Source organism: Entelurus aequoreus, linkage group LG27, assembly GCF_033978785.1.
Source record: "Entelurus aequoreus isolate RoL-2023_Sb linkage group LG27, RoL_Eaeq_v1.1, whole genome shotgun sequence".
NCBI classification, from domain to species: domain Eukaryota; kingdom Metazoa; phylum Chordata; class Actinopteri; order Syngnathiformes; family Syngnathidae; genus Entelurus; species Entelurus aequoreus.
In genome coordinates, this window is record NC_084757.1 from 11,874,456 (window position 1) to 11,898,386 (window position 23,931).

The 23,931-nt window shown below is 45.3% G+C and overlaps 1 protein-coding gene across 1 annotated transcript in view; it reads left to right on the forward strand.

The window, feature by feature from the left end:
* prrc2c (proline-rich coiled-coil 2C) overlaps positions 1 to 23,597 on the forward strand; it is a 43,046-nt gene extending 19,449 nt beyond the window's left edge. The window contains exons 9-34 of the mRNA XM_062039052.1: positions 518 to 605; positions 668 to 851; positions 922 to 1,567; positions 1,674 to 1,849; positions 1,937 to 2,198; positions 2,294 to 2,504; positions 2,590 to 5,034; positions 6,397 to 6,551; positions 6,636 to 6,790; positions 6,904 to 7,285; positions 7,362 to 7,447; positions 7,529 to 7,723; positions 9,649 to 9,906; positions 9,986 to 10,078; positions 10,193 to 10,294; positions 12,729 to 12,897; positions 12,977 to 13,195; positions 13,279 to 13,400; positions 15,931 to 16,085; positions 16,151 to 16,382; positions 16,461 to 16,571; positions 16,639 to 16,833; positions 16,909 to 17,009; positions 21,640 to 21,766; positions 21,848 to 22,099; positions 22,178 to 23,597. Of these exons, the coding sequence (XP_061895036.1) occupies positions 518 to 605; positions 668 to 851; positions 922 to 1,567; positions 1,674 to 1,849; positions 1,937 to 2,198; positions 2,294 to 2,504; positions 2,590 to 5,034; positions 6,397 to 6,551; positions 6,636 to 6,790; positions 6,904 to 7,285; positions 7,362 to 7,447; positions 7,529 to 7,723; positions 9,649 to 9,906; positions 9,986 to 10,078; positions 10,193 to 10,294; positions 12,729 to 12,897; positions 12,977 to 13,195; positions 13,279 to 13,400; positions 15,931 to 16,085; positions 16,151 to 16,382; positions 16,461 to 16,571; positions 16,639 to 16,833; positions 16,909 to 17,009; positions 21,640 to 21,766; positions 21,848 to 22,099; positions 22,178 to 22,411 (7,355 nt within the window). The 3' untranslated portion in view covers positions 22,412 to 23,597. The remainder of the gene's footprint in view (positions 1 to 517; positions 606 to 667; positions 852 to 921; positions 1,568 to 1,673; positions 1,850 to 1,936; positions 2,199 to 2,293; positions 2,505 to 2,589; positions 5,035 to 6,396; positions 6,552 to 6,635; positions 6,791 to 6,903; positions 7,286 to 7,361; positions 7,448 to 7,528; positions 7,724 to 9,648; positions 9,907 to 9,985; positions 10,079 to 10,192; positions 10,295 to 12,728; positions 12,898 to 12,976; positions 13,196 to 13,278; positions 13,401 to 15,930; positions 16,086 to 16,150; positions 16,383 to 16,460; positions 16,572 to 16,638; positions 16,834 to 16,908; positions 17,010 to 21,639; positions 21,767 to 21,847; positions 22,100 to 22,177) is intronic.
* The last annotated feature ends 334 nt before the right edge of the window (positions 23,598 to 23,931 follow it).

Here is a 23,931-nt window from a genome sequence, read left to right on the forward strand (position 1 = left end):
ATTGCATTTGTATCCAAATATTAGGGTATTTTCTTACGCAAATATTAAGTAACCTGTGATTAATCATGATTAATCACAGTTGAAGAGTGATTAATCCGATTTTTTTTTAATTAATCACTTGACAGCCCTACTTTTGAAACAATTTATTTTGGTTTACATAACGTGTAATGATTGTTCTTTAGTAAAAGATGTGCATACATTTAGCTAAAAAGACGTATCCTTAAGGCACTTTCTGGCTGCTTATAAAAACGGTTAGTTTTGAGAGTAATTGCAAGATGCAAATGAAGCCCACCTTACCACGCCCCCAAACGCTGACTACACTTTCGTCCCTGCCCCGCAGCTATGTTTGGTAGTTGTTTTTGTTTTGCTAAGACTGTATGGAATATGGACACAGTAATTTTCAATTTTCGGGACTTATGCAGATCTCAAATACACATGAGCAGGTACCAATAGCTAAGAAAATATGTTTTTGCATGCTAGGACCCCTTTTAAATTGGTCAACCTTTCCCCATTTCAGGAGCTCAGATGGAGGTGGACTACACTGAGAAGCTGAACTTTAGTGATGATGAGGAGAACCACGCTAATAAAGAGAAGGGAGAAAACTGGTAGGTATTTTTTTTAGTCATTAGATAAAGCTTGCCTCAACTGAATTTATATGAATTGTCAGGGAGTGGATGGGTAAAGTGGAACGTATGAGACCGCGGCCGCCAGATGGTCAGGAGGTCTGCAAGGAGGGTTCACAGGAGCAAGGAGCTGCTAAAACATCATGGGCAGACAGTGTAGATCCCAGAGCGCCCTCGCCTGGAATTGTGGGGCAGTACAACAAAGTGTCTGCCCCGCAAGACTACCAGGTAGGAACGTGTTGCACACATCGTCTGATGTTCATGGATGAGCTAGGTAATCACTCTGCAAACCTCCTAGGGTGGTGCTCGTACGGTGAGTAGCGAAGCTCCACGTGGCACCAAACCACTGGCTACACCAGCTGCTGCCGCCGAGGAGGACTCTGAGGCCTGGCGACAGAAGCGCAAGAAACCTGAGGTTTCTGAAGCTGTGGAACGCGCGAGGAGGCGGCGAGAAGAAGAGGAGCGCAGGATGGAAGAACAACGCCTCGCTGCCTGTGCTGAGAAACTCAAACGGCTCAATGAAAAACATCGGCAGTCAGTTGAGAGCAAAGCAGTCCCACCTCAGACCCCCTGCAACGAGGGCGTCGCAAGTGTCTCTCCACAAGAGGAAGCTCCGTCGGTGCCTGATCCTGCATCAAGTCCTGCACCTTCAATTCCAGTTTTACAGCCACAGCCCTCTGGTGTGCAGACTCCTCCTTTAGACGAGAGGGCGGATCGGGACAGTGAGAGAATCAATCTAGAGCGAGTCGAACCAAGCGTAGAGGAGGAGCTTCCCTTGCCTCATCGGCCCCCGTCCCCTGTACATAGGCCTGTGGTCACTGCTCCTGAGCTCCCGAGCGAAGGAGCGATCACTTTGTCTGAGGTCTGTCCACTCGTCGATGAGAACCAAACTGAAAGGACAACAGTGCCTATCCGAGACTATTTCAACATGGAGGACAATAGAGGTGAGATTGCAAACAAACCACTGATTCTGCATTGGTTTTGATGTATTTAGCTTATCCCTGTCCGTCTGTATTGCACATTTCTATTTGTATTTTTTTTGTTACGCAGTGGATGAACCGCAGCAGTCGCTGCCTCATATGGACACCCCCAGTGGTGGTGAAGATATAGCCATCGCACCCCCACAGCTGGAGGGTGAGGCGGCCGCTGCTATGCGTCCTTCCCTCACCTCCGGCTACTCAAAGCAGTTTCAAAAATCTCTGCCGCCGCGTTTCCTCAGACAACAGGTGAAAAAACAACTCATCTGGGTGTTTCTCCTGAAGCAAATTAGTAGAGGACAGTACTGTAATATATCAGCGTTATTGTTCTCATAGGAGCAAATGAAGCAGCAGCAGTGGCATCAGCAGCAGCAGCAAAGCGGGGGTTCCGTGTCGCCGTCGGGTAGTAGAGTCGATGGTACGCCACAAAACCAACAGCAGCAGCAACATCGCTCAATGTATCAACCCATCGGCCCGCATCACCAACACCTAGCCTCCATGGGCTTTGACCCCCGCTGGCTCATGATGCAGCCCTACATGGACCCCCGCATGATGTCCGGGCGTCCTCCCATGGATATGCCAACAAACATTCACCCTGGTAAAAAAATATTTGACACTTACTTGTGTTGCAGGAATTTTTGTGGTTTTAAGACAAAGTTAGATTTCCAGTCTCTCTTCCATGGTCCTCTTCAGGGAGGATGCCGCCAAAGCAGATTGCACGCAGAGAGCCCGGGGACAACTCCAGCTCCAGCTCCGATTCATTTGACCACTTGGCTCGACCCATCCGTGACCATGGCCTGCCCTCTGACTCGAGGATGGTGTGGGGACCTGACCCGTACTCGCCATCCGAGCCGTTGCCCCCTGTAACTCCTCCTAAAGTGCGTGATGACATCAAAGAGCCGAGGTAAAAAAAAGAAGAATAAAACGGGAAATTGTGCATATGTTTTGCAATGTTTATTTGTTTCACTGTATTTTTTCTCTGTCATTAGGATGGAGTCTGCTTTAGATCTGGACAGAGGTCTCCCAGCAATATATCCCCAGGAACACGGTGCATTGGACTCTCGTAAAAGTAACTTCTTTCGGGACCCCCCTGAGCCCATATCAGCCTTTTCGCAGGGCCCAGATGATGTGCCTGGACCTATAGACAGAGTTCCTGTTACCTCAGGCTTCGACCCTGATGAGGTAGGACTACCAAGTGGGGAGGAAGTAGAAGCACTCGGTAAAGCTATGCTGCAGAGAAGTGTCTCCCAGGGTTCCTGCCACTCCCTCAAGCTTGATGAGCCCAGGTTTGATGGGCTGCCACTGGGAAGCAAAGCACTAGAGCTGCATGACACCATTGACAGGGCCGATGATAAGCCTCAGAACGAACTGTACCCACCGGTCGCATTTACTGGCAGCAGGGCCACGCCACCAGCCGACGGACTGCACAAACAAGAAAAGCTGCCTCTACCCGCTCCTAGCAAGCAGAAGACTGAGCTACGGTGGGGTGGAAGATCCGGACCCGGTCGCAGAGAAGGACCCGGCGGGGAGAGACCCCTCCGAAGGTCTGGTCCGATAAAAAAGCCTGTCCTAAGAGACATGAAAGAAGAGCGAGAGCAAAGAGAAGAGAGGGAGAAGCGTCATGAGAGAGGAGATAGAGGGGATAGGACCAAAAAGGACCAATCCTCCAAAGCTCCCTCTGTGGCTGCTGCAGCTGCTCCACCTGCTTCTGAAGGCTCCAGACCACCAGCTGAGGGTAAAAGAGAAGTTACTGAGGTTGAGGAAATGCCAGCTGGTCTCCCTAAAGCCAGAGAGCCCCAAACTTCCTCCGGGGCTCCCACTTCTTCCTCTCAGGAGGAGAAGGCCGACAAACCACCCAGCAGTGACAAACATTCTGAGCCCAAACTGCCCTCCAGGAAAGAGTCACATCTTGCTCTGCGTACCTACCGAAGAGAAGAGAGGGAGCGGGACCGCGAGAGGGACAAAGAAATGGACAAGGACAGGGAGAGGGATAGGGACAGGGAGTGGCCCGTTGACGCTAACTTCAAAGGTCGAGGTCGAGGAGAGTATTACTCCAGAGGGCGGAGCTTCCGTGGGACATACGGCGGCCGAAGCAGGGGTGGTCGTGGCCGAAGCCGGGAGTACCCTCACCGAGAACCTCGATCCCGCTCAGATTTACCTCCTGGTGCAGCTGCGGCCTTCCGGAACAGGGAGGAAAGCGAGACTCGCAGCGAGAGCTCTGACTTCGAGGTTATACCAAAACGTCGACGCCGTCGGGGCTCGGACACAGATTCTGAAAGTGAAGGCGGTAGAGAGTCTGCAAGTGATACTGGACCTTCAGATCGTGAGCCTAGCGCCAAACCTAGCCGTCCGATTAGACGTGAGCTCCCTGGCGAGGCCCGGTCAGGTATGCACAAGCCAGGCTTTGGACCGCCTCACATGGGTGAAAAGATGGGCTCAAGAATGGATGATGACCGACCCAAACCAGGATTTCTTCCGAAAGGAGAGCCTTCTCGCAGGGGAAGAGGAGGATTGTATAGCAGACGGGGTGTAGCTAGGGAACGAGGAGGCCCTCGCTCGGCTCCTCTGAGAAGACCAGCACCCAGAGATTCCTCCTCTCAGTGGCCTTCTAAGCCTATGGAGACGTTCAGACCTGAGGACATGGAGTCCACATCGCGATATGATCATCCGCTATCTGAGCGGCGGCCACCGAGGTCTGACAACAAGAAATTTGTGGACGGTGCCCCTCAGAGTAGTAGAGAGAGACCCCGCCGTGCTAGGCCAGCAAGACCCCCCAGGCAAGATAAGCCCCCCCGCTTCCGGCGGCTGAAGGAACGGGAGGCTGCAGTTTTAACAAGTGGAGATCCAGCTCCAAACCACACTGTGCCTCTACATGCTGCGCCCTCTCCTGCTAGTGCTGCATGCTCCATGTCTGCACCTGTATCTGTCTCACCCACTTTATCGCGAGCACCCGGAACCCCTCTGACCGTTTCTGCTGAAGCGACAGCATCTGCGCCCAACCACTCCTCTCCTCTTGAAGCACCCTTCACTGAGGCTAGCAGCCCTACCGCCACTGCCGCCGGCACCAAATCCCCTGACTTGTCCAACCAGAATTCCTCTGATCAAGCCAATGAGGAATGGGAGACGGCCTCCGAGAGCAGTGACTTCAATGAAAGAAGAGAGCGTGAAGAGAGGCGGGGAGCGCAGGCTGCTACCAGTGAAGCCGCCACCGCGATGCCCGCACCACCTCAGGGCTCCATGACACCCAACAAAAGCCCCCCTGAAGGAGTGGTTTCCCCAAAACGCGAGGTAGTGGCCGGAGGCAAGAGGAGTTTCTCCAGCCAGAGGCCTATAGAGAGGCAGAATCGCAGAGGCAACAGTGGAGCCAAACCGGGTCGCAGCTATGCCGGGGCAAAGGGGGAGAGGAGGGGAGGAGCCAAAGGTGGCCGTAAAGGGTGAGTTTTCAGTCAATATAAATGTTTTTTTTAGGTTTTTTACTTGGCTTTAAAGTTCTGTAGAACAGTAGAAATAGTATTTTTACTCCAACTTAAGTGTGTTAATGTATGCTTTGTTTGAAGATGGCACTTGAAACTAGGGATGGGTACCGAACTAGGTACTTTTATAGGCACCGACCGAATTACAACGGTACGTAAAACGTAAAACCAAACGGTGCCATGTGTCGGTACCTCTTTTGCATGTGGACGTTTCTGGTTGCGCCGCAGCTGGCTATCCATGCTGCTCCCGTTTCTTATGCCATTTAGGTGTTTTCTAAGTGTATTATTTTATTTTGTGTAGTGCGACTGCAATAAGTTTGTGTTGGACTGACCACTATGGCGACTTTTGGACAAAAGCGCGAACGTCCTGTTAAACAACTGCGACGAAGCTGCCACTGTTATTCCAGGCTGTCCCTCGGTCAATGAGAGCAACCCCACCGGCTAATCTGTCCGATGATGTGAAAATACAAGTCGCTAGGGTAAGACAACGGCCAAGAAGAGGGGGAATACAGCACCGTGGCGGCAAAGAGGAAACACCGCTGCTGCCTCATACACACCAATGTCTGATAGCTAAAGAGAAAAATGGAGGAGCAAAGTTTGTTTTGAGTACAGGGGTTAAATCGGGATGGTGTTCATTGGAACATGGCTCCATAAATATATTTTCGCGGACTCTATATCATTGAGTCGGAGCTGTTTCTTTTTCATCCGAGCAGAGCTGTCGGGACAAGCCGGGGGTGTGGTTTTTATGTGAACTTAAGCTGATACAGACTGTATGGAACTACTACGCCTGTCACTGAGCCCCTTTTACCTCCAAGAGAGTTTTAAAAACGTTTTAGTATGTGCTGTGATTTAATTTCTTGAAATTGCAAATGCATGCAAAGTATACTTTATAACAAATACTATAAAAGAGACTCAGAAGTAAAAAAATATATAAATAAATGAAGATTTAACAACTGGACAACACAGTTGTTTTCAGCTCATTGTTATACGTCAAATTGAAAAAAATTTATTCAATGAATTAATATTTAGTAACACGTAAAAACACACAAAAGTACCGAAAACATGTACCGTACGGCACCGGTATCGATTCCCATGTACCGTATTGGTTGAAATGGGAATGGTACCCATCCCTATTTGAAACTAATCTGGATTGTGTTTTGTCGTGAGATCAAATGCAAACACCTTTTTGGCATGTTTTAATGTGGTTATGCTCCGCGTTTGTTTGTGTTAATGTTAAAATCAATGCGCAGTACTGGCTCAGTTTCACACAATATGATGATTAATTAATAATTAACGTCTTTATCTTTCTTTGAAAATTCCCAGCCCTGCCTCTCAGCAAAATGAAATGGCACCATCCGCCGGGGGGTCTCAAAGACTTTCTAAAGATCAGTCTGCACGACGCAAAGACGACGCCAAGCATGCGGTAAAGAAGCCCAAAGAGAATGCTCTGTCTCAGTTTGACCTCAACAACTATGCCAGTAAGTCAACTTGGTGTATTGTGACCATCACCCTTTGAACAAAAGCAAAACAAAAACCTAACCCATATGCCAATTTTCTTGCAGGCGTCGTAATTATCGACGACCACCCAGAGGTCACAACCACAGATGACCCACAGTCCAGCACCAACGATGATGGTTTCACAGAGGTGGTCTCACGGAAACAGCAGAAACGTCTCCAAGATGAGGAGAAACGTAAAAAAGAGGAGCAAACCACTCAGGTAGGACAGAATGATTTATTCTCATTAAAGAGTCTTCCAGATTCCATCACCTTTTTTATTTTATTTTTTACCATGTTTGATTCAATTTTAAATTTTTGAAATTGTGCTTCCAGGGTTGGGGTAAAAAAGGCTCTGGTGACAAGAACAGAGGAGGTGGAGGAAAGCTGCCTCCAAGATTTGCTAAAAAGCAATCGTCGCAGCAACAACATCAGGCCTCTTCCCAATCTCAGCCTCCAGCAGCACCAGCCCCCCAAGTCCAACAGCAACCGCCCGCTATTTCTGCCCCGCAGCATCCCCACCTTGCCCCCACCCAGCCGTCTCCCCCTTCCCCTCAAACCTTAGAAGTAACAACACAGCCCTCCATCTCGCCGGCCTCCGTGGACTTTACCTCAAAGAGCTCGCCCGCCGCAGCGGCGCAGACACACGGCAGCTTGGGCACGGAGCTGTGGGAGAAGAAAGTAACCGGCCCCACCGTCCTCCCTGAAGTCAAGAAGCGTACGTGGAGTCACTTTTGTTAACTCCAGCGGCTGTATGGAAGTAATAAAACCCTTTTTTTAAACATGTCTTGCAGTTGGTCCAATCAGCCCTCCTCAGCCGCCTTCTGTGAGTGCCTGGAACAAACCTCTGACCTCCTTTACTGGCACAGTCTCCTCTGAGGTGTGTATGCCTGCCTCCTCCTCCTAACTTAGCGTATGATCCAATAAGTAGTGGCAACAATACCGTTTTGTTTTTCTTCAGGGTGGTAAACCTGGATCAGAGGGCAGCGTTGAACTGGCAATTGATAGTATTCAGTTTGGGGCGCCATCGTCCGCTGGCAGCACTGACAGCGATGGTGTACCGGCCATGTTGGAGACCACCACTGATAACAAGCTTCCTGCTCCTAAAGAACAGCGCCAGAAACAACCTCGTGCTGGGCCAATCAAAACTCAGAAGGTAAACAATCTCACGCAAATTCTTATTACAATACAGTGGAACACATACCTTGAACTACAGGCATGTGAAATGTCAGCGTAAACGTGGGAATCTGCATTTTTAAGCATTCCTTTTCGCATCAACATATCACTTCAGCATTTTTTAAATGAAATATAAATAAAAATAAGATCCAAACAACATTTTTTTGAACGCTCACGGTTGTAGGACGGGCAGACAAGCTCGCTAATTTGCTAACCAGCTAGCTAGCTTACTTGTTGTCGCCTCCATTCGCTCTCCGAGCCACAACATTGACGGCTGTCTACTTTGCTTCTAATCACATTTGGATGGTTACAATCCGAACACTGTTAGTTCTGATCCAGCTGTAATTATAGAGTATTTCTTAGTAGCCAGTGAGAAGGTATATTTTTGATGTGACTGTTGTAAACCGAGTTCACAACCCTGGAAGTATATGACCCTAAGGGACGTGGCTACAGGATAGTTGCCAAATGGATACTGTTTTTTTCAGAATCAGAATCAGAATCAGAATAGTTTTATTGCCATTGTTTGAGAACGGGTTCACAAACTAGGAATTTTTCTTGGTGCAATCGGGCAACATAAAACACATATAACACAGATTTGGTAATAACAAGAGCTGTAACTGAGCTATCAGATCTTGTTATAGACTTAGAAGGAACTCAAAAGAGCTACTGTTAGGAGTTATTGTTTATTGAGTTGAGTTATTTAAGTTCTTGCATGTTACAGTTATATAATTTTCAATAATAGTAATTGGTAGAGTGGCCGTGCCAGCAACTTGAGGGTACCAGGTTCGATCCCCGCTTCTGCCATCCTAGTCACTGCCGTTGTGTCCTTGGGCAAGACACTTTACCCACCTGCTCCCAGTGCCACCCACACTAGTTTAAAAAAAATAAAGTAACTTAGATATTGGGGTTCACAATGTAAAGCGCTTTGAGTCACTAGAGAAAAGTGTTCTATAAATATAATTTACTTCACTTCACTTCACAGCCAAAAGAGATTAATAGATGAGAATAAATCTAAAGGTAAAATATAGTGTAGAAATTAGAGACTTGGACTTAGAGACTTAGACTTCCTTTATTGTCATTCAAATTTGAACTTTACATTACAGATAAGAACTACATTTTGTTGCATTAGCTTGTGGTAGTGCAGGATAAAAGAGCAATAAGGTGCAGATATAAATAGATTTACTGTACTACTACAAATAGATATATTGCAGTTTTGCATATGCATCCACGTTTACGGATGTATGTTATATTGTCTTTATAGTCCAGCGAGTTAATCCGTTTTTTGGGGGAGTTGAGGGGATTATTATGATGCGTTCAAGAGTCCTATGGCCTGAGGGAAGAAGCTGTTACAGAACCTGGAGGTTGCGAAAGTCTTTCCAGAGTCCAGCAGTGAAAACAGTAATGCACCCAATTGCAGGAAGTGTAGTCTTGATTTTAAAACTTGTATTTGGGGGCTTGCATGGCAGCACTTCGTGCCAATATAAATATAAATTTTTCGTCAGTTTTCCAGTTTTTTCCCTCACATGCGTGGAACTAGCTAACTCGCGTCGTTGTCGACGTAACCAAAACTAGCCATTGCTTGCACATGTACTTGTGACTTTGGCCTAACGGACTTAAGGCAGCTTAAAGACTAGTTATTTCTCTCACGTTGCTTAGCAATAACTACTACTACCACACCAGTCATAAATAAACCGTTTGTTCATTCGAAAATACCCTTTTGGTCTACCATTTCATGACCATGTATGTCGACGTCAAATTAAGCAAGGATTTTTTTACTAAAACAAAGAACCAAACTTGTTGGCTTGGGGTTAAGTTGTTAAACAAACGAGTTGTCGGCACAAGCAGGACTAACTTGTGCGTATTCCACAGCATACTAATATAGATCTTAATGTCTTTAATTGATAGCTTCCTGACATGGAGCCAGTGGAAACCAAGGAGTACAAGCCAGGTCCCATTGGTAAGGAGCGCTACTTGAAGAACCGCAAGGCTAAAGACGCTCGCGGAGGTGAAGGCGAAGGTATTGAGGGGGTGGTGTCTGGAGTCGTCGTCAGCCGGGCCACTGAATCCAGTCCTACTGCCAGTGACACTGCTGTGACCGAGCTGGGCGGGGACATTGAGGGCATGATCACTGTCCCCTCCGCAGAATACACCAGCAACACCAAGGTGAGGTTTATATAAGTTACTACGCAGGCTTGTTTTGGTCTTCACGCACGTGTGAGACTTTGCATCTTCCCGTCCCCAGGAGTCCGTCACAGACTACACCACGCCTTCGTCCTCTCTCGCAGACAGTGTTCCCACGGGAAGCAAACAAATGGAGGAGAGTCTGGTAGCCAATGTGTGTACTCAATATTTCATTGCCATGTTTTTGCCACTTGCCAATGTAATGTAATGCAGCAAAACAATAGTACAACATGCTTACGGCTCCTTTTTTTTCCTGCACGCTTTTTAGGTGTCACTGCCACACTCGTTGCCTCTTCCTCGACGAGAGACCCTACAGCAGACCTCCTCTCTCAGTACAGTCTCCCCTGCAACTGTTGACTTAACACTAAAGGTACACAAGCATTGACACTGGTGAATGTTGTGAACTCTTGTTTTGAGTGTCTTGTTGAGCTGAAAATGGCCCCCCGGAAAAGTTGCCATAGCATAGCTATAACCCAGTTCTTCTCAAATAGTGGGGCAGGCCCCTCTTGAGTGGGGGCATGTAAGCCTCAGCCGATAACAAATATTTCTTGGTGATATATTTCCCTCCGGGTACTCCGGTTTCCTCCCACCTCCAAAGACATGCACCTGGGGATAGGTTGATTGGCAGCACTAAATTGGCCCTAGTGTGTGAATGTGAGTGTGAATGTTGTCTGTCTATCTGTGTTGGCCCTGCGATGAGGTGGTGACTTGTCCAGGGTGTACCCCGCCTTCCGCCCGAATGCAGCTGAGATAGGCTCCAGCACCCCCCGTCAACCCAAAAGGGACAAGCGGTAGAAAATGGATGGATGGATGGATATTTACCTACAAATGATTGCTGATAAATGGTATTATTGCCATTATTATTTTGAGACCAAATTACTCACTGATGTGATAATAAGTAATAATGCATGTAAATCCTTTCAAATGCTATAAATTTGTTTTTCTCGTATATTTTAACATTGCAATTGGAATGTAACTTTTAAATCAAGTTGAATAAAACAAATAATAACATATACTTTGTCTGCTCGCAAAATTTTGCACTTTAATAAAAATCCCAACCAAAAGCAATAAAATGTTAAGGAGGGGGCAGGTGGGGCTTTCAAATATACACAACCATAACAATGAATAAAAAGGCTAAATAAAGTATTGGCAAAGTTGCACTTTAAAATTGAACATGTAGGCAGAGATGGAGTTGTACATTACTTAACTCACGATCAAGTTAGGACCTTTGTAAACAAAAGTGCTGAGTAACAATATAAGCACTACAGTATAAGCATATTTATTAAGAGGTCGTTTGCATAAAATAAAAACCTTAAGTTTGGCAGATTCCGAGTGAGGAAACGCCAACATGACACGACAAATGTCTGCAGCATTTTTCGAAATGCTAGTTTGATATCATAATTAAATGGCAGCCTGTCTTTGGCGATGAACTTAACCACACAGAATTCGAATCAGAAATACTTTAATAATGCCCGAGGGGAAATTAACATTTTCAGCACAATCCCATTCAAGAGCGGACAAACATTACAGGGAGACAGAACAGGATCGCTGACGGGTCTGCCAACTTCCGGCGCCCCTTACAAAATGGTGAGAAACAGGTAAACGCTGGGGAGGGGGGTGAGAAAAAATAATTCTGTCTATACCTGGGCCCCTGGAGAGGGGGTCCAGACTGAGGCCAAGGAAGAAAAAAAGACATCTTAGTCATAGCACACAAAAACGTGTGTGTAAGAGGGAAACATCACTTTCTGTGAATGCACACCTTTTTGCACTGTTTCGTTCTTACTGAATTTATACACCAAACGCAAAGTGAGAAGCACTGCTGTAACTCAACCTCAGATTTGTGCTGATCTTTGGACTCTTTGGGACTGAATTATCATCACCTCCGCTGGAGCACTCAATTTTACTTCACATGTCTCAAGACACAACAATCAAATACTGCCTATGACAGGCCTGGGCAATTATTTTGACTTGGGGGTCAAATTTAGAGAACAAAATGTGTCTGGGTGCCCGGTATATCTATTTTTTAGGAACACTAATACAAAACCTCACAATAATGTCTGATTGAATGCTAAAAACGTTATGACAGACCGCCTAAAGAAACGGAATGGATTTTTTTTTTTTTTTGACTGAATGAGACACCCAGAATGTACATGAAAATAAAGAATGTGTGATTTACAATAATAACTGAAGGATAAATACTGAATATTGACAACGTATGAACGTGACACCCTCTCGATCAACAAATTTTACAATCAAGCGAAATGCAACAAACAAATTGAAATATGAACGCGAAGGGTAAAAAAAAAAAATAACACCTACAATCTGATATATCTGATACATCACTAAGCTTTAGAACTTTGTTGTGAAAATCTCCTTCCGCGTCTGTCCCTGACACCCACATTTCAGGCTGGCTACTCTGGAAACACACTCTGTGGAAACGCTCCCCACCCACACTGCTTGGTGCCTCGTCTGGGCTGCTGTGACTTAGATTGCCATAGTAACTAATTAGATTACCATAGTAACTAGTATATCATGCAAAAGTGCGGATTCCAACCATTGAAATACTTTGCATAGTTCAAGACTTACGGTCATTAGAAAACATCACTGCACATCATAATGGCAGCTACACTTTCCATCTTAAAGATCTAAAAAAAATATTTGGGAATGTCCGGCGGATCAGATTGAAAAGCTTAAGGTCCCCCGGGCCTTAATTTGCCCAGGTGTGGCCTATGACCACTCCTAAAATCCAACATGAGCTGTGAATTTATCTGTTTACATTAAAAGCAACATCCTTGTTTTGTCAGATGGAATCGGCTCGCAAAGCCTGGGAGAACTCGCCGAGTTTGGAGAAAAACTCCCCAGTCACCTCTTCCTCTTCCCCCATCACATCCTGCGCATCCTCATACTCGTTCTCCTCGGCGTCCATGTCCCAGATCCCAGTAGCATCCGTTACGCCCAGCACCTCGCTATCAGGTATGTAACCCCACTTTTTAATTGTCCGCACAACACTAATCGGTGTTCACCTAGAATGATTTGACCTCCCGTTGCGCAGGTTCAGGCACTTACACGACTTCGTCCCTCGGCACCAAAACCACCACAGCCTCTGACCCGCCCAACATCTGCAAGGTGAAGCCCCAGCAGCTCCAGGGCGGAAGCCTGGCCTCGTCCGGCGGCAGCAGTAGCAGCGGCTTCTCCCAGCTGGGCTGTGTGCCCCCACTGTTGCCTCAGCAGCAGCAGACCCCGCAGGTGTACGTCTCCCAGTCTGCAGCAGGTGAGACCAGCGTGGTAACAAAGTGCAGTTGGAGGCTGAATTAATTAATTTGGTTATTTGAAATGCTTTTGGTGTGCGTCTAGGTTCTGCAGCTCAGATTCCGGCCTTCTACATGGACACTAGCCATCTCTTCAGCACCCCCCACCCTCGCTTGGCTCCTCCCTCTTTGGCGCAGCAGCAAGGCTTCCAGCCAGGCCTCTCGCAGGTAGGCAAAGTCATGGCCAAAACCACTCTTCATGACACATTGGAACCTTCTATGTCGACAACCTGTTTATTATTACTAAAAAAAAGTCCCCACGTGGGATAATATATTTTGTCAACGTCAAACTTAAAGGCCTACTGAAATGAATTTTTTAAAATTTAAACGGGGATAGCAGATCCATTCTATGTGTCATACTTGATCATTTCGCGATATTGCCATATTTTTGCTGAAAGGATTTAGTAGAGAACATCGACGATAAAGTTCGCAACTTTTGGTCGCTGATAAAAAAAAGCCTTGCCTGTACCGGAAGTAGCGTGACGTCGCAGGTTGAAAGGCTCCTCACATTTCCCCATTGTTCACACCAGCAGCGAGAGAGATTCGGACGGGAAAGCGACGATTATCCCATTAATTTGAGCGAGGATGAAAGATTCGTGGATGAGGAACATCAGAGTGAAGGACTAGAGTGCAGTGCAGGACGTATCTTTTTTCGCTCTGACCGTAACTTAGGTACAAGGGCTCATTGGATTCCACACTTTCTCCTTTTTCTATTGTGGATCACAGATTTGTATTTTAAACCACCTCGGAAAGTATATCCTCTTGAAAATGAGAGTCAATAACGCGTAATGGACATTCACAGTGACTTTTATCTCCACGACAATACATCGGCAAAGCACTTTAGCTACGGAGCTAACGTGATAGCATCGGGCTTAACTGCAGATGGAAACAAAATAAATAAACCCCTGACTGGAAGGATAGACAGAAGATCAACAATACTATTAAACCATGGACCTGTAACTACACGGTTAATGCTTTCCAGCCTGGTGAAGCTTAACAATGCTGTTGCTAACGACGCCATTGAAGCTAACTTAGCTACGGGACCTCACAGAGCTATGCTAAAAACATTAGCTATCCACCTACGCCAGCCAGCCCTCATCTGCTCATGAACACCCGTGCTCACCTGCGTTCCAGCGATCGACGGAGCGACGAAGGACTTCACCCGATCATCGATGCGGTCGGCGGCTAGCGTCGGATAGCACGTCTGCTATCCAAGTCATCAAAGTCCTCCTGGTTGTGTTGCTGCAGCCAGCCGCTAATACACCGATCCCACCTACAGCTTTCTTCTTTGCAGTCTCCATTGTTCATTAAACAAATTGCAAAAGATTCACCAACACAGATGTCCAGAATACTGTGGAATTTTGCGATGAATACGGAGCTTTTTGTATTGGATACAATGGTGTCCGAATACTTCCGTTTCAACCATTGACGTCACGCGCAAACGTCATCATACATAGACGTTTTCAACCGGAAGTTTCGCTGGAAATTTAAAATTGCACTTTATAAGTTAACCCGGCCGTATTGGCATGTGTTGCAATGTTAAGATTTCATCATTGATATATAAACTATCAGATAGCGTGGTCGGTAGTAGTGGCTTTCAGTAGGCCTTTAACCCTTGTGTAATGTTCATATTGTTGTTACTCAGCCAGCGTTTGTGGGTCTGATGGACCCATTGCATTTTGTGGCTTTTAATGCCTCACAATCAAACACTTTTATGTTAAAATACTGAACAGATGTTTACCTTATCCCAATAAACATTTGTTCAGTATTTTAACATAAAGGTAGGGTGGGTGCGTGCGTGCGTGCGGTACACAACATACAGGATAGAGTTGCCAAAATGGGGAAATGTTTTCTGAGTTCTTTGCATGCATGTTATATAATTTCATGTGACATTTTAATGACAATACTGTCCCTAAATGATCTACTAAAGACTCTCTGGTACATTACATGGGACGTGTAAGTGTCAAAAAGACTGGTAGATGAGAATAAATCTAAAGGTAAAACATAGTGTAGAAATGCACCTTCAGGGTTTGCGTGGCAGCACTTCGTTCTGATATAAATTTTCCTCTCTTTTTCTCAGGTTTCCTCTTTTTTTGTCAAAATGTACTCACATCCTTGATTGTTAAGCAGCGTAAAACAACAATATAACTACTATCTAGTTACACAGCATTAAAGCATGCAATCAGTGACTTCCTGCTCAGTGAAAAGTAAGCTTCAAAATTAAAGCATGACAGTGTTACCTACCTACTCAGTGGCCTAGTGGTTAGAGTGTCTGCCCTGAGATCGGTAGGTTGTGATTTCAAACCCCGGCCGAGTCATACCAAAGACTAAAAATGGGACCCATTACCTCCCTGCTTGGCACTCAGTATCAAGGGTTGAAATTGGGGGTTAAATCACCAAAAATGATTCCCAGGCACGGCCACCGCTGCTCCCCACTGCTCCCCTCACCTCCCAGGGGGTGAACAAGGGGATGGGTCAAATGCAGAGGAAAGATTTCACCACACCTACCACAGCAAAAAAAATTCACACCTTTTCATATTTAATCTTTTCTACCAGTCTCTTGCCCAAAAAAAACAAATACATGTACACACAGTGGTTAGTTTTAGCTTTTGTTATGTTGACGCTAGTCTGAGGAGCGTCGACATAAACGGGATCCATTGTATCTTTAGAACTAAAAGCTGTGCTCGTCTTTGTTTAGCCAACAGCTGTGCAGCAGATTCCCATCCCGATCTACGCTCCCCTGCAAAGCCAGCCTCAGCACCAACACACACACCAGGCGCAACTCGGACTCGGCACCGGCCCACCGGTCTCGCAGCCACAGGACCTTTTCAGCTCCGCACTGCAGCCTTACAGGTACCCCGTGTTTTATCACCGCGTGATGAAACTCACCCGCTAAGGACTTCTACACATCGCCTCAGGTCTCAGCAGGCGTTCATGCAGAGCAGCCTGTCACAGCCGTCCATGATGCTGTCAGGACCCTCCCTGCACAGCTATCCCGGCGTGCAGGGCCCGGAGCTAGGAAAACCTCAATCCAGTCTGGCCTACCAGCAGCCCTCGTCCACCCAGCACATCCCCATCTTATTTGAGCCACAGCTGAATCAGCCTTCTGGCATGGGGGGCTCCCAGCTCATTGACACCCACCTGCTGCAGGTAAGCTCGTCGGCCCACGCCGAACACATGCTGCTCAGGAGTATTTGATCAGTAAAGACGTTTGTGTGTTTGGTTCAGGCTCGACAGGGGATGAATCAGCACTCAAACATGTACTCGGGGCAGGTGCAGCAACATGGCCAGAGTAGTTACTACAGCAACACCCAGTCCCCTTCCTCTGGAATGCAACAGGTGAAGGGGGGAGTAAAAGCGGCACATTTAATGTCTAGTTGTCATCTAAACCAACATATCTTTCCAGGTGACTGTCCCCCTGCCTGGCTCCCAACTCTCTTTGGCCAACTATGGTTCAGGCGGAGGTCAGCCTCTCCTGGCAATGCCTCCCAACCCTAACCAGGGGCAGCCTCCCAACATCAACCGACAGCCTCCTGTTTCCCAGGCGTACCGAGGCCTCATGGGTCCCAACCACAGCATGATGCAGCCTCCCACCAGCAAGGTGCTGTCTGAGTGGTGCAGAACCGGGTCTCCCTACTGGTAGTGCAGCTTTTAAGTCAATTGTAACTTGTTGCAGATGGACATGGACCTGAAACTCTTTGGCGGTGGGATGGACATAAAGCCCGGAACGCCTCCAGTCAGCGGCAGGAGCACGACGCCCACATCTAGCCCTTACAGGTAAACTCCACCACTTTTATTCACATTTACTCAGATGCCTAGAGGGCGCTAACTTTCCAATGTATTTTACACAGTATATCCCGCCCTCTTACGGCTTCTAGGACATAATGACATAATTACGTACGTAACACGTGCACGCACTTTAGCTTTTGGTGTTGTTAGCTAATTATAGTGATTTGGATTAGTTAGCGTTAGCTGTCATTGAATGTATATTCTACCATAACAACATGACTGCAAATTGTTCGTTGCTTCTCTTGGACTGATTTTGTATGTGTGCACGCGCTTGGGTGTGGACGAGACTGGTTGAGTGACTGCCGTAAACAGCAATCGTTTTATCCGGGTCGAAATTACATAAACTTAGTAATTGTGAAAAACAACAAATGTTTGCCGTTAATCCACTAATGGTAACATAAGCTATCCAATAGTTTAGTTATATTTTTACTTAGACAAATCTAACTGTGAGCAAGTTGACAACAGCCCCCATAGATGGTTTATTTGTGGCCTGGAGCACTTTTTATTTTTTATTTTGCTCATCCGCAGTGTATTTTAAACATGGCCTCACATGCAAACAATTTATTTGCTTTGTCAGCTAGAACACAAAGCTGAGTTGAATATATTTTGGTACATTTTGCCCACATTTTACGTTGGTTGTAGCACAAAATTAGATAAACATTTTTGTATGCGTCTTTGTGTGGAAAGATTTTGGACACCCTTGGTTTATTTTTTACCCAAAATGAACAAAAATCTAAGAACACATTATCGTGTTTTGGTGTCACCTCATAGAACTTTGGAAATCAATCAATTAATCAAAGTTTATTTATATATACCTTAATCACAAGTGTCTCAAAGGGCTGCACAAGCCACAACGACATCCTCGGCTCAGGTCCCACATTAGGGCAAGAAAAATCTCAACCATTGGGATACAATGAGAAACCTTGGAGGGGACCACAGATGTGGGGACCCCCCCTGGGCGACCGGTGCAATGGACGTCGAGTGGATCTAGTTAATAGTGTGATAATCCAGTCCATAGTGGGGCCAGCAGGGGATCATCTTGAATGGAGACAAGTCAGCAGCGCAGAGTCGTCCCCAACTGATGCACAGATTAGTGGTCCACCCTGGGTCCCGTCTTTGAACAGTGGTCCCCTAATAACATCTCCACGCAGGAGAGGGGTGTAGAGCAGAAAAGAGACGGAAGATCAACTGGTCTAAAAGTAGGGTCTATTTAAAGGTTAGCGTATACAAATGAGTTTTTTAAGATGGGACTTAAATGCTTCTACTGAGGTAGCATCTCAAAGGGTAAAAATAAGCAAGCTGCCTCATTCGTAGATAGGCATAATTTTGTGATAGATCAAATATTCTCTCTCCCTCCCGACATGAAAAAGCATGATATGTGGTTAACTGACTCATAAAAAGGAAAAATAAAGATATTGAACTGTATAATAATAATAATGGATTGGATTTATATAGCGCTTTCCTAGGCACTCAAAGCGCTTCACAGAGAAGTGAGAACCCATCATTAATTTTTACAACTCATTCATTCATCATTCATTCACCGGTGTGAGCGGCACCGGGGGGCAAGGGTGAAGTGTCCTGCCCAAGGACACAATGGCAGCGATTTTGGATGGTAAGAGGCGGGGAGCGGACAACCGGTAAATTATGCAGCCCTATGAAGTAGGGCTGCTCAATAAATCGTCATCGTATCTACGAGGTTTTAATTAGTGCAATAAATAACTGCAAGAGGCTGAGTTTGTTTTTGTTTTCTTCCCCTCTGCTGTCGACATCTGCGTGACAGTCATGTTGGTCAATCAGAATTGTTGAGCCTCGTGTTTGTTCGTCTCTCACTTCAAGCAGGGAAAAAGACGTCTCACTCTGTGCATCGCTCTGAGCGCTTTTATTTAACAGTAGAATTAACTGAACACAGTGAGCCCTCTTTTCACTCATGTGCAATCTCTGTCTTGCTGGCGGAGAGCCAGCTTTACACACACAGAAAAAGCACAGAGAACCTCCCTACTCGCGGCTGGCAAGTGAGAAGTGCCGCAAAGTAACAAAAATTAGGAGGAAAAAAATATAATTCCAAAGCCAAATGTCCCGTTGTGGTAATATTTCTGCTTCAGATTGGATGGGCAATTTGAGCCCATCAACACGGACGAACGAGTGAGTATTTTGTTATGACGTGATGGCAATAAACAAAAAGACAAGCCAACCTTGTTTTTCCAACTGGGGAAAAAATGCGCTTTTAGATGTTTATATTTATTTAAAGGGTCTGTTTGCAACATTTACACAGATGCCTAAAGGGCACCAACTTTTCAAGGTATCTTACCTACATAATGGCGTAATTACGTGCGTACGTAACACATGTATTAGCTCTGGGTGTTGTCAGTTAATAATAGCAATTTGGATAGCTAGCGTAAGCTGTCATTGAATGTATCATCTATCATAACAACATGACTGCAGATTGTTTGTTGCTTCACTTGGACTGCTTTTGTATGTATGCACGCGCTCCCTGCGCGTACGTGTTGACGATACCAGGTGAGTGACAGCCGTAAACACCAATAATTTCATTCGGGCCGGCAAAACCTTTTAGTGCATACACTTTGTAATTGTGAATAATATAACAATTTTACAGTAATGAGAAATAAATGTATGTCCTTTTTAAATAGTTACTTTTAATATTATATAGTATAATTACATTACGTTGTAAACACTGTACAGTTTTTATCGGTTATTTCTTCAGTTTAGGAGCACGATGTAGACAAAAGCTGAGTCTGTCTGCATAAAGCCAAATATCTTTTAAAGTAAATTATTGCATATTCTAGTGTGTTGCACCTTGAGACAAGAATATGTTGATTGACAGTCTAAAAGTAGCATGTGTTCCTTCACTCGTTATTTTTGCATTTTTATATATAAATGTAAAAATTGCAAATTGAATTGCAATGGCCATTTTGGAGAGAAATAACCGCATTAGTGTTTTTTTTTCAAAATGGTGCAGCCCCTCTATGCTGATCCTTGGTCTCACTGTGGCTTGTGCTGTTGCCTGGCTACTCAAACATCCCCCTTCCCCGACGGCAGTGCTTCTCAATTATTTTTTGTTATTCCCCTCCTGGTGCAGCAGTCGCTGGTGTGGGCTTCTTTTTCGCATGTCAGAAGAAGGTAGTTCGCAAAATGTGTTCCGCAGAAATTAAACAGGGATGGTTAAAGACGAGCTTCAACAGAATACAATCTTATAAGTCACCTTGAAATTCACCATCTTGAAGATCTATGGAAGCAGTACGATGCTGCTAAGCAGACCCAGCGTTAATAGCGGCGACCGCTGCAAACGTAAAGCACAGGACTGATGGGAAAGCGTTTAAGAGGCAACAGTGTGAAAAAAAATACCTGAGGGCCAAATAACTTATTTAAGTTTAACTGGAGGCACAGGTAACTTCTGTTTACCTTTCAATATTTCTTAGTGGGGAAAAAAATTCACTATCATTTGAACCCTGATTTGTTTTGTTCTACAATTGAATGTTGCCTTTCTAAGAGGCAATAAATAATAATAATAATAATAGATTTTATTTGTAAAAAAAATAAAATAGATTTTATTTGTAAAAAAAAAAAAAAACATTTTACATTGCGCAAACAACTTCAAAGTGCTACGGTGTATTAAAAAAATATTAAAAAGATAATAAAAACTAGAACTAGCACGCATCTAAAAAAAGGCTTTTTTAAAAGAAAGGTTTTTTAGAAAAAAATATTGTATTTTTTATTTTTGTCAATCAACAAGAGATGTGAATCTACTTGTTTCAGTCTTGTTGCAGAATCTACTTGGCTTAGTTCTATTGGCCTCATTTATACATGTATTGTGTTTGACAGATTTTTTTTTTTTTTTCATTTTATGAAACCTATTTCAGAATGTTTGAGCTGCCTGTGTATCAATGAAATAATTGAAAAGTTGACATTTAAATTCCAGCATTTTCTTGCTCTACTCCAGGGTCATTTTAGCATGGAGAAAAATCTGTGCACACGCGAGCTGGACTATTAAAATCATGGCATTAAAACTAAAAAATAAAGACAACTTCAGATTGTTTTATTTTTGGCCAAAGTAAGACAAATAAAACAAACACATTCTGAAAATATTACAATAAAAATATAGAAAAAAATACAGGCAGCAGTAATGTTAAAATCCATGAATGAAAGAAGAAAGTGAAGTTTATAACTGAATAAATTTACATATGCATAAAAATGTGTTTTCTTTTGTATTATTTTTATTATTATTATAATTAATGTTTATGACATTTTTCCAAAACACAACATAGAATGTGAGATATAACAGGAGAATGCATACATTTATCATTTGTTTTCAAAACGCTTACAAAAAAATGGGACCCCAAAAATTTACTGTGGGACCCCATTTTTATGACTTGATGGGGTCCCTGAGACCCCATTTTGAAAACTCCTAGCGCCAACACTGATGGAATATTGGTGCGTGCAAAACAGCAGCAGGCGGCTGTGGCCTGCGGGATGATAGTATTAGAATACTATCATCCCGGGGGCCATAGATCTTTTATTTGCTGCTCTACGCAATGTTGCCAGTCTTAATGTCTTACGCTTAAACGGGTATGTATGGAGTGAGTTGTGCTTGTGTGTGCAGGGCCAGCTCCACCTCCCCCAGCAGCCAGTCTGCAAAGATGAACAGCATGTTGTACCAGAAGCATTTTCAGGCCAACTCTGGCAGCATGAGAATGACTCAGCACTTCCCCGGCCAGTTCAACCCGCAGGTGAGGACGTCCTCTGGAAACCCGACTCACCTTGTCAACGTGACCAGGAGCTCTTGCTAAGGCACCCTCACTTGTGTTCAGATTCTGTCCCAAACCAACTTGGTTTCTCCTCTGGTGAGAGCGCCTCACGCAAACTCCTTTACCGGAGGGGTCCAGCGCTCGGCCATGGGGCCTCCGATGACGGCCAACATGGGCGGCGGCGGCGGCCTGATGCCCCACCCAAGACCTCAGCAGCACCTGCAGCACAGCCAGCACCCTCCCCGAGGGCCCGGCGGCCCCCCTATGCCGCCCAGAGGCATGCAGGCCGCGCTGAAAGCTGAGCAGGACCTAAAGGTTAAAAGGGCGTCTTTACTAATGATGTCACAGTTTTTGATTGGTCGCTGATCCCCTTTTTCTACATCCTCCTTTTAGGCTAAACAGCGGGCCGAGGTTCTGCAGTCCACTCACCGGTTCTTCTCGGAGCAGCAGCAACTCAAGGCTCCGCAAGCCATCAAGGTAATCAAGCCCCCGCTGGACGTTCCGGCGCCCAACCACCAAGGGGGAAGCGAGCGCCCCGACGCAGACAAGCCGCCCATCTCCTCGGCCAAGCCCATACGGACCGGGCCCATCAAACCGCAGGCCATCAAGCCAGAGGAGGGCAAGTAGAGAACAGACGGGAGAATCCAGCCACTCAATCACCGCCTCTTATCAGCTCTGTGTGCGTGTATGTCGGGCGGGGTCAGGGCGGTGCAGCCGCTAGACTCGGCTCCCTTTGTTCTTTTTCGGAAACGGGCTGCTCAAGTTACTCCATAGAAACATCTACAGTGACAGTAGATAAAGAGAATCGAAATGAGATTTGCTGCTGAGTTGTTGTTTTTTTATAGCTCATTTGAGTTCAGCTCCTTTCTTTTTAAACATGTTTTGTTTTTGTTTTTTTGCTCTGAATAGGATCACTTTTGACCTGTTTGGTTGACGAAAGAATCTATCCTTTTTGTTTTTTTGTAGTCCAAACAATCCTGTTAAGGGTAAACGGTTCAAATAATCCAGAGATTTGTGTGCTTTCACTTGACTGTTTCACACTCACACACAAATATCCCCCCGCGCCCCCATGCTAAGGCTACAAAACGAGAAATCCTTTTTCTTTTTTTCTGTGAAAGATGCAGCAGTTGATTTGAATGGCGAAGACTGATATGTCGTGTTAGTGAGCGTTTGTTCCTGCCTTCCGCTCTCACTCTTTTTCCCTTGCCTGTGTGTGTGTGGGAGAGGTATTCAAGTGGGGTCACACCTGTATATTTAGCCAAAGGTTAAAGAAAACGCAGGGATGAAGTCGTTTAGGATTGTTGATTGATCTCGCACACACACTCACATACACACTTTTACTTTCAAGCAGCCGAACCTGCGACTCGTGTCTGATATCGGTGCCCATAGCTGGATTTGAGGCTGTTGAACCCATGCGACAAAAACATGGCTAAGAAGGAGCTGAAATGTGAATTATGCAGCATGTATGGGCAGATGGACACTTCCTGTTTCTCGTTCGTTTTTTTATTTTTATTACTGATGAGGGCAATCAGTGCTGTTTCCTATCTCTGCCATCGCCTCCCAAACAACCAACCAACCAACCAACCAACCACGCTCTTATCTCTGGCTTGTGGACGCTCCTTCGGTGAGTCGACTGAAGTGGAGCTCCTTCTTTTGGAGAGGATGGATGAGGGGAGGGAGAGTGAGGATTTTTCTTTTGTTTTGTTGTACTTGTACAGGGGTTACATCGCTGTATTAAACTATGTACGGTCTTATTTACATTCTCCTGGTTTGGTTACAGAAACTAATAAAAAGTAATATACTGTTGAGATGCTTCTTGCGTGTGCTGTTTGCTCCCTGCAATTACCACGTTTGACCACTAGGTGACATTCCAACCGTTGCAGGCGTCCCCAGCCTTTTTTCCACCAGGGACAGGTTAATGTAGCAGTGTTTCCCACACATTCATTTATTTGTGGCGGCCCGCCACGAAAGAATTACGTCCGCCACAAATAGATTATTATTATTATTATTTTTTAAATTATTATTATTATTTATTTATTTTTTTGTCCTGTCCAGCTTCTCAGGCAAATCATATAGTTGATGTAGATGCCCATATAGGCTGTTCAGATTTACTTTACAAAAGAGAAGTGTAGGATACTTCTCTTGTT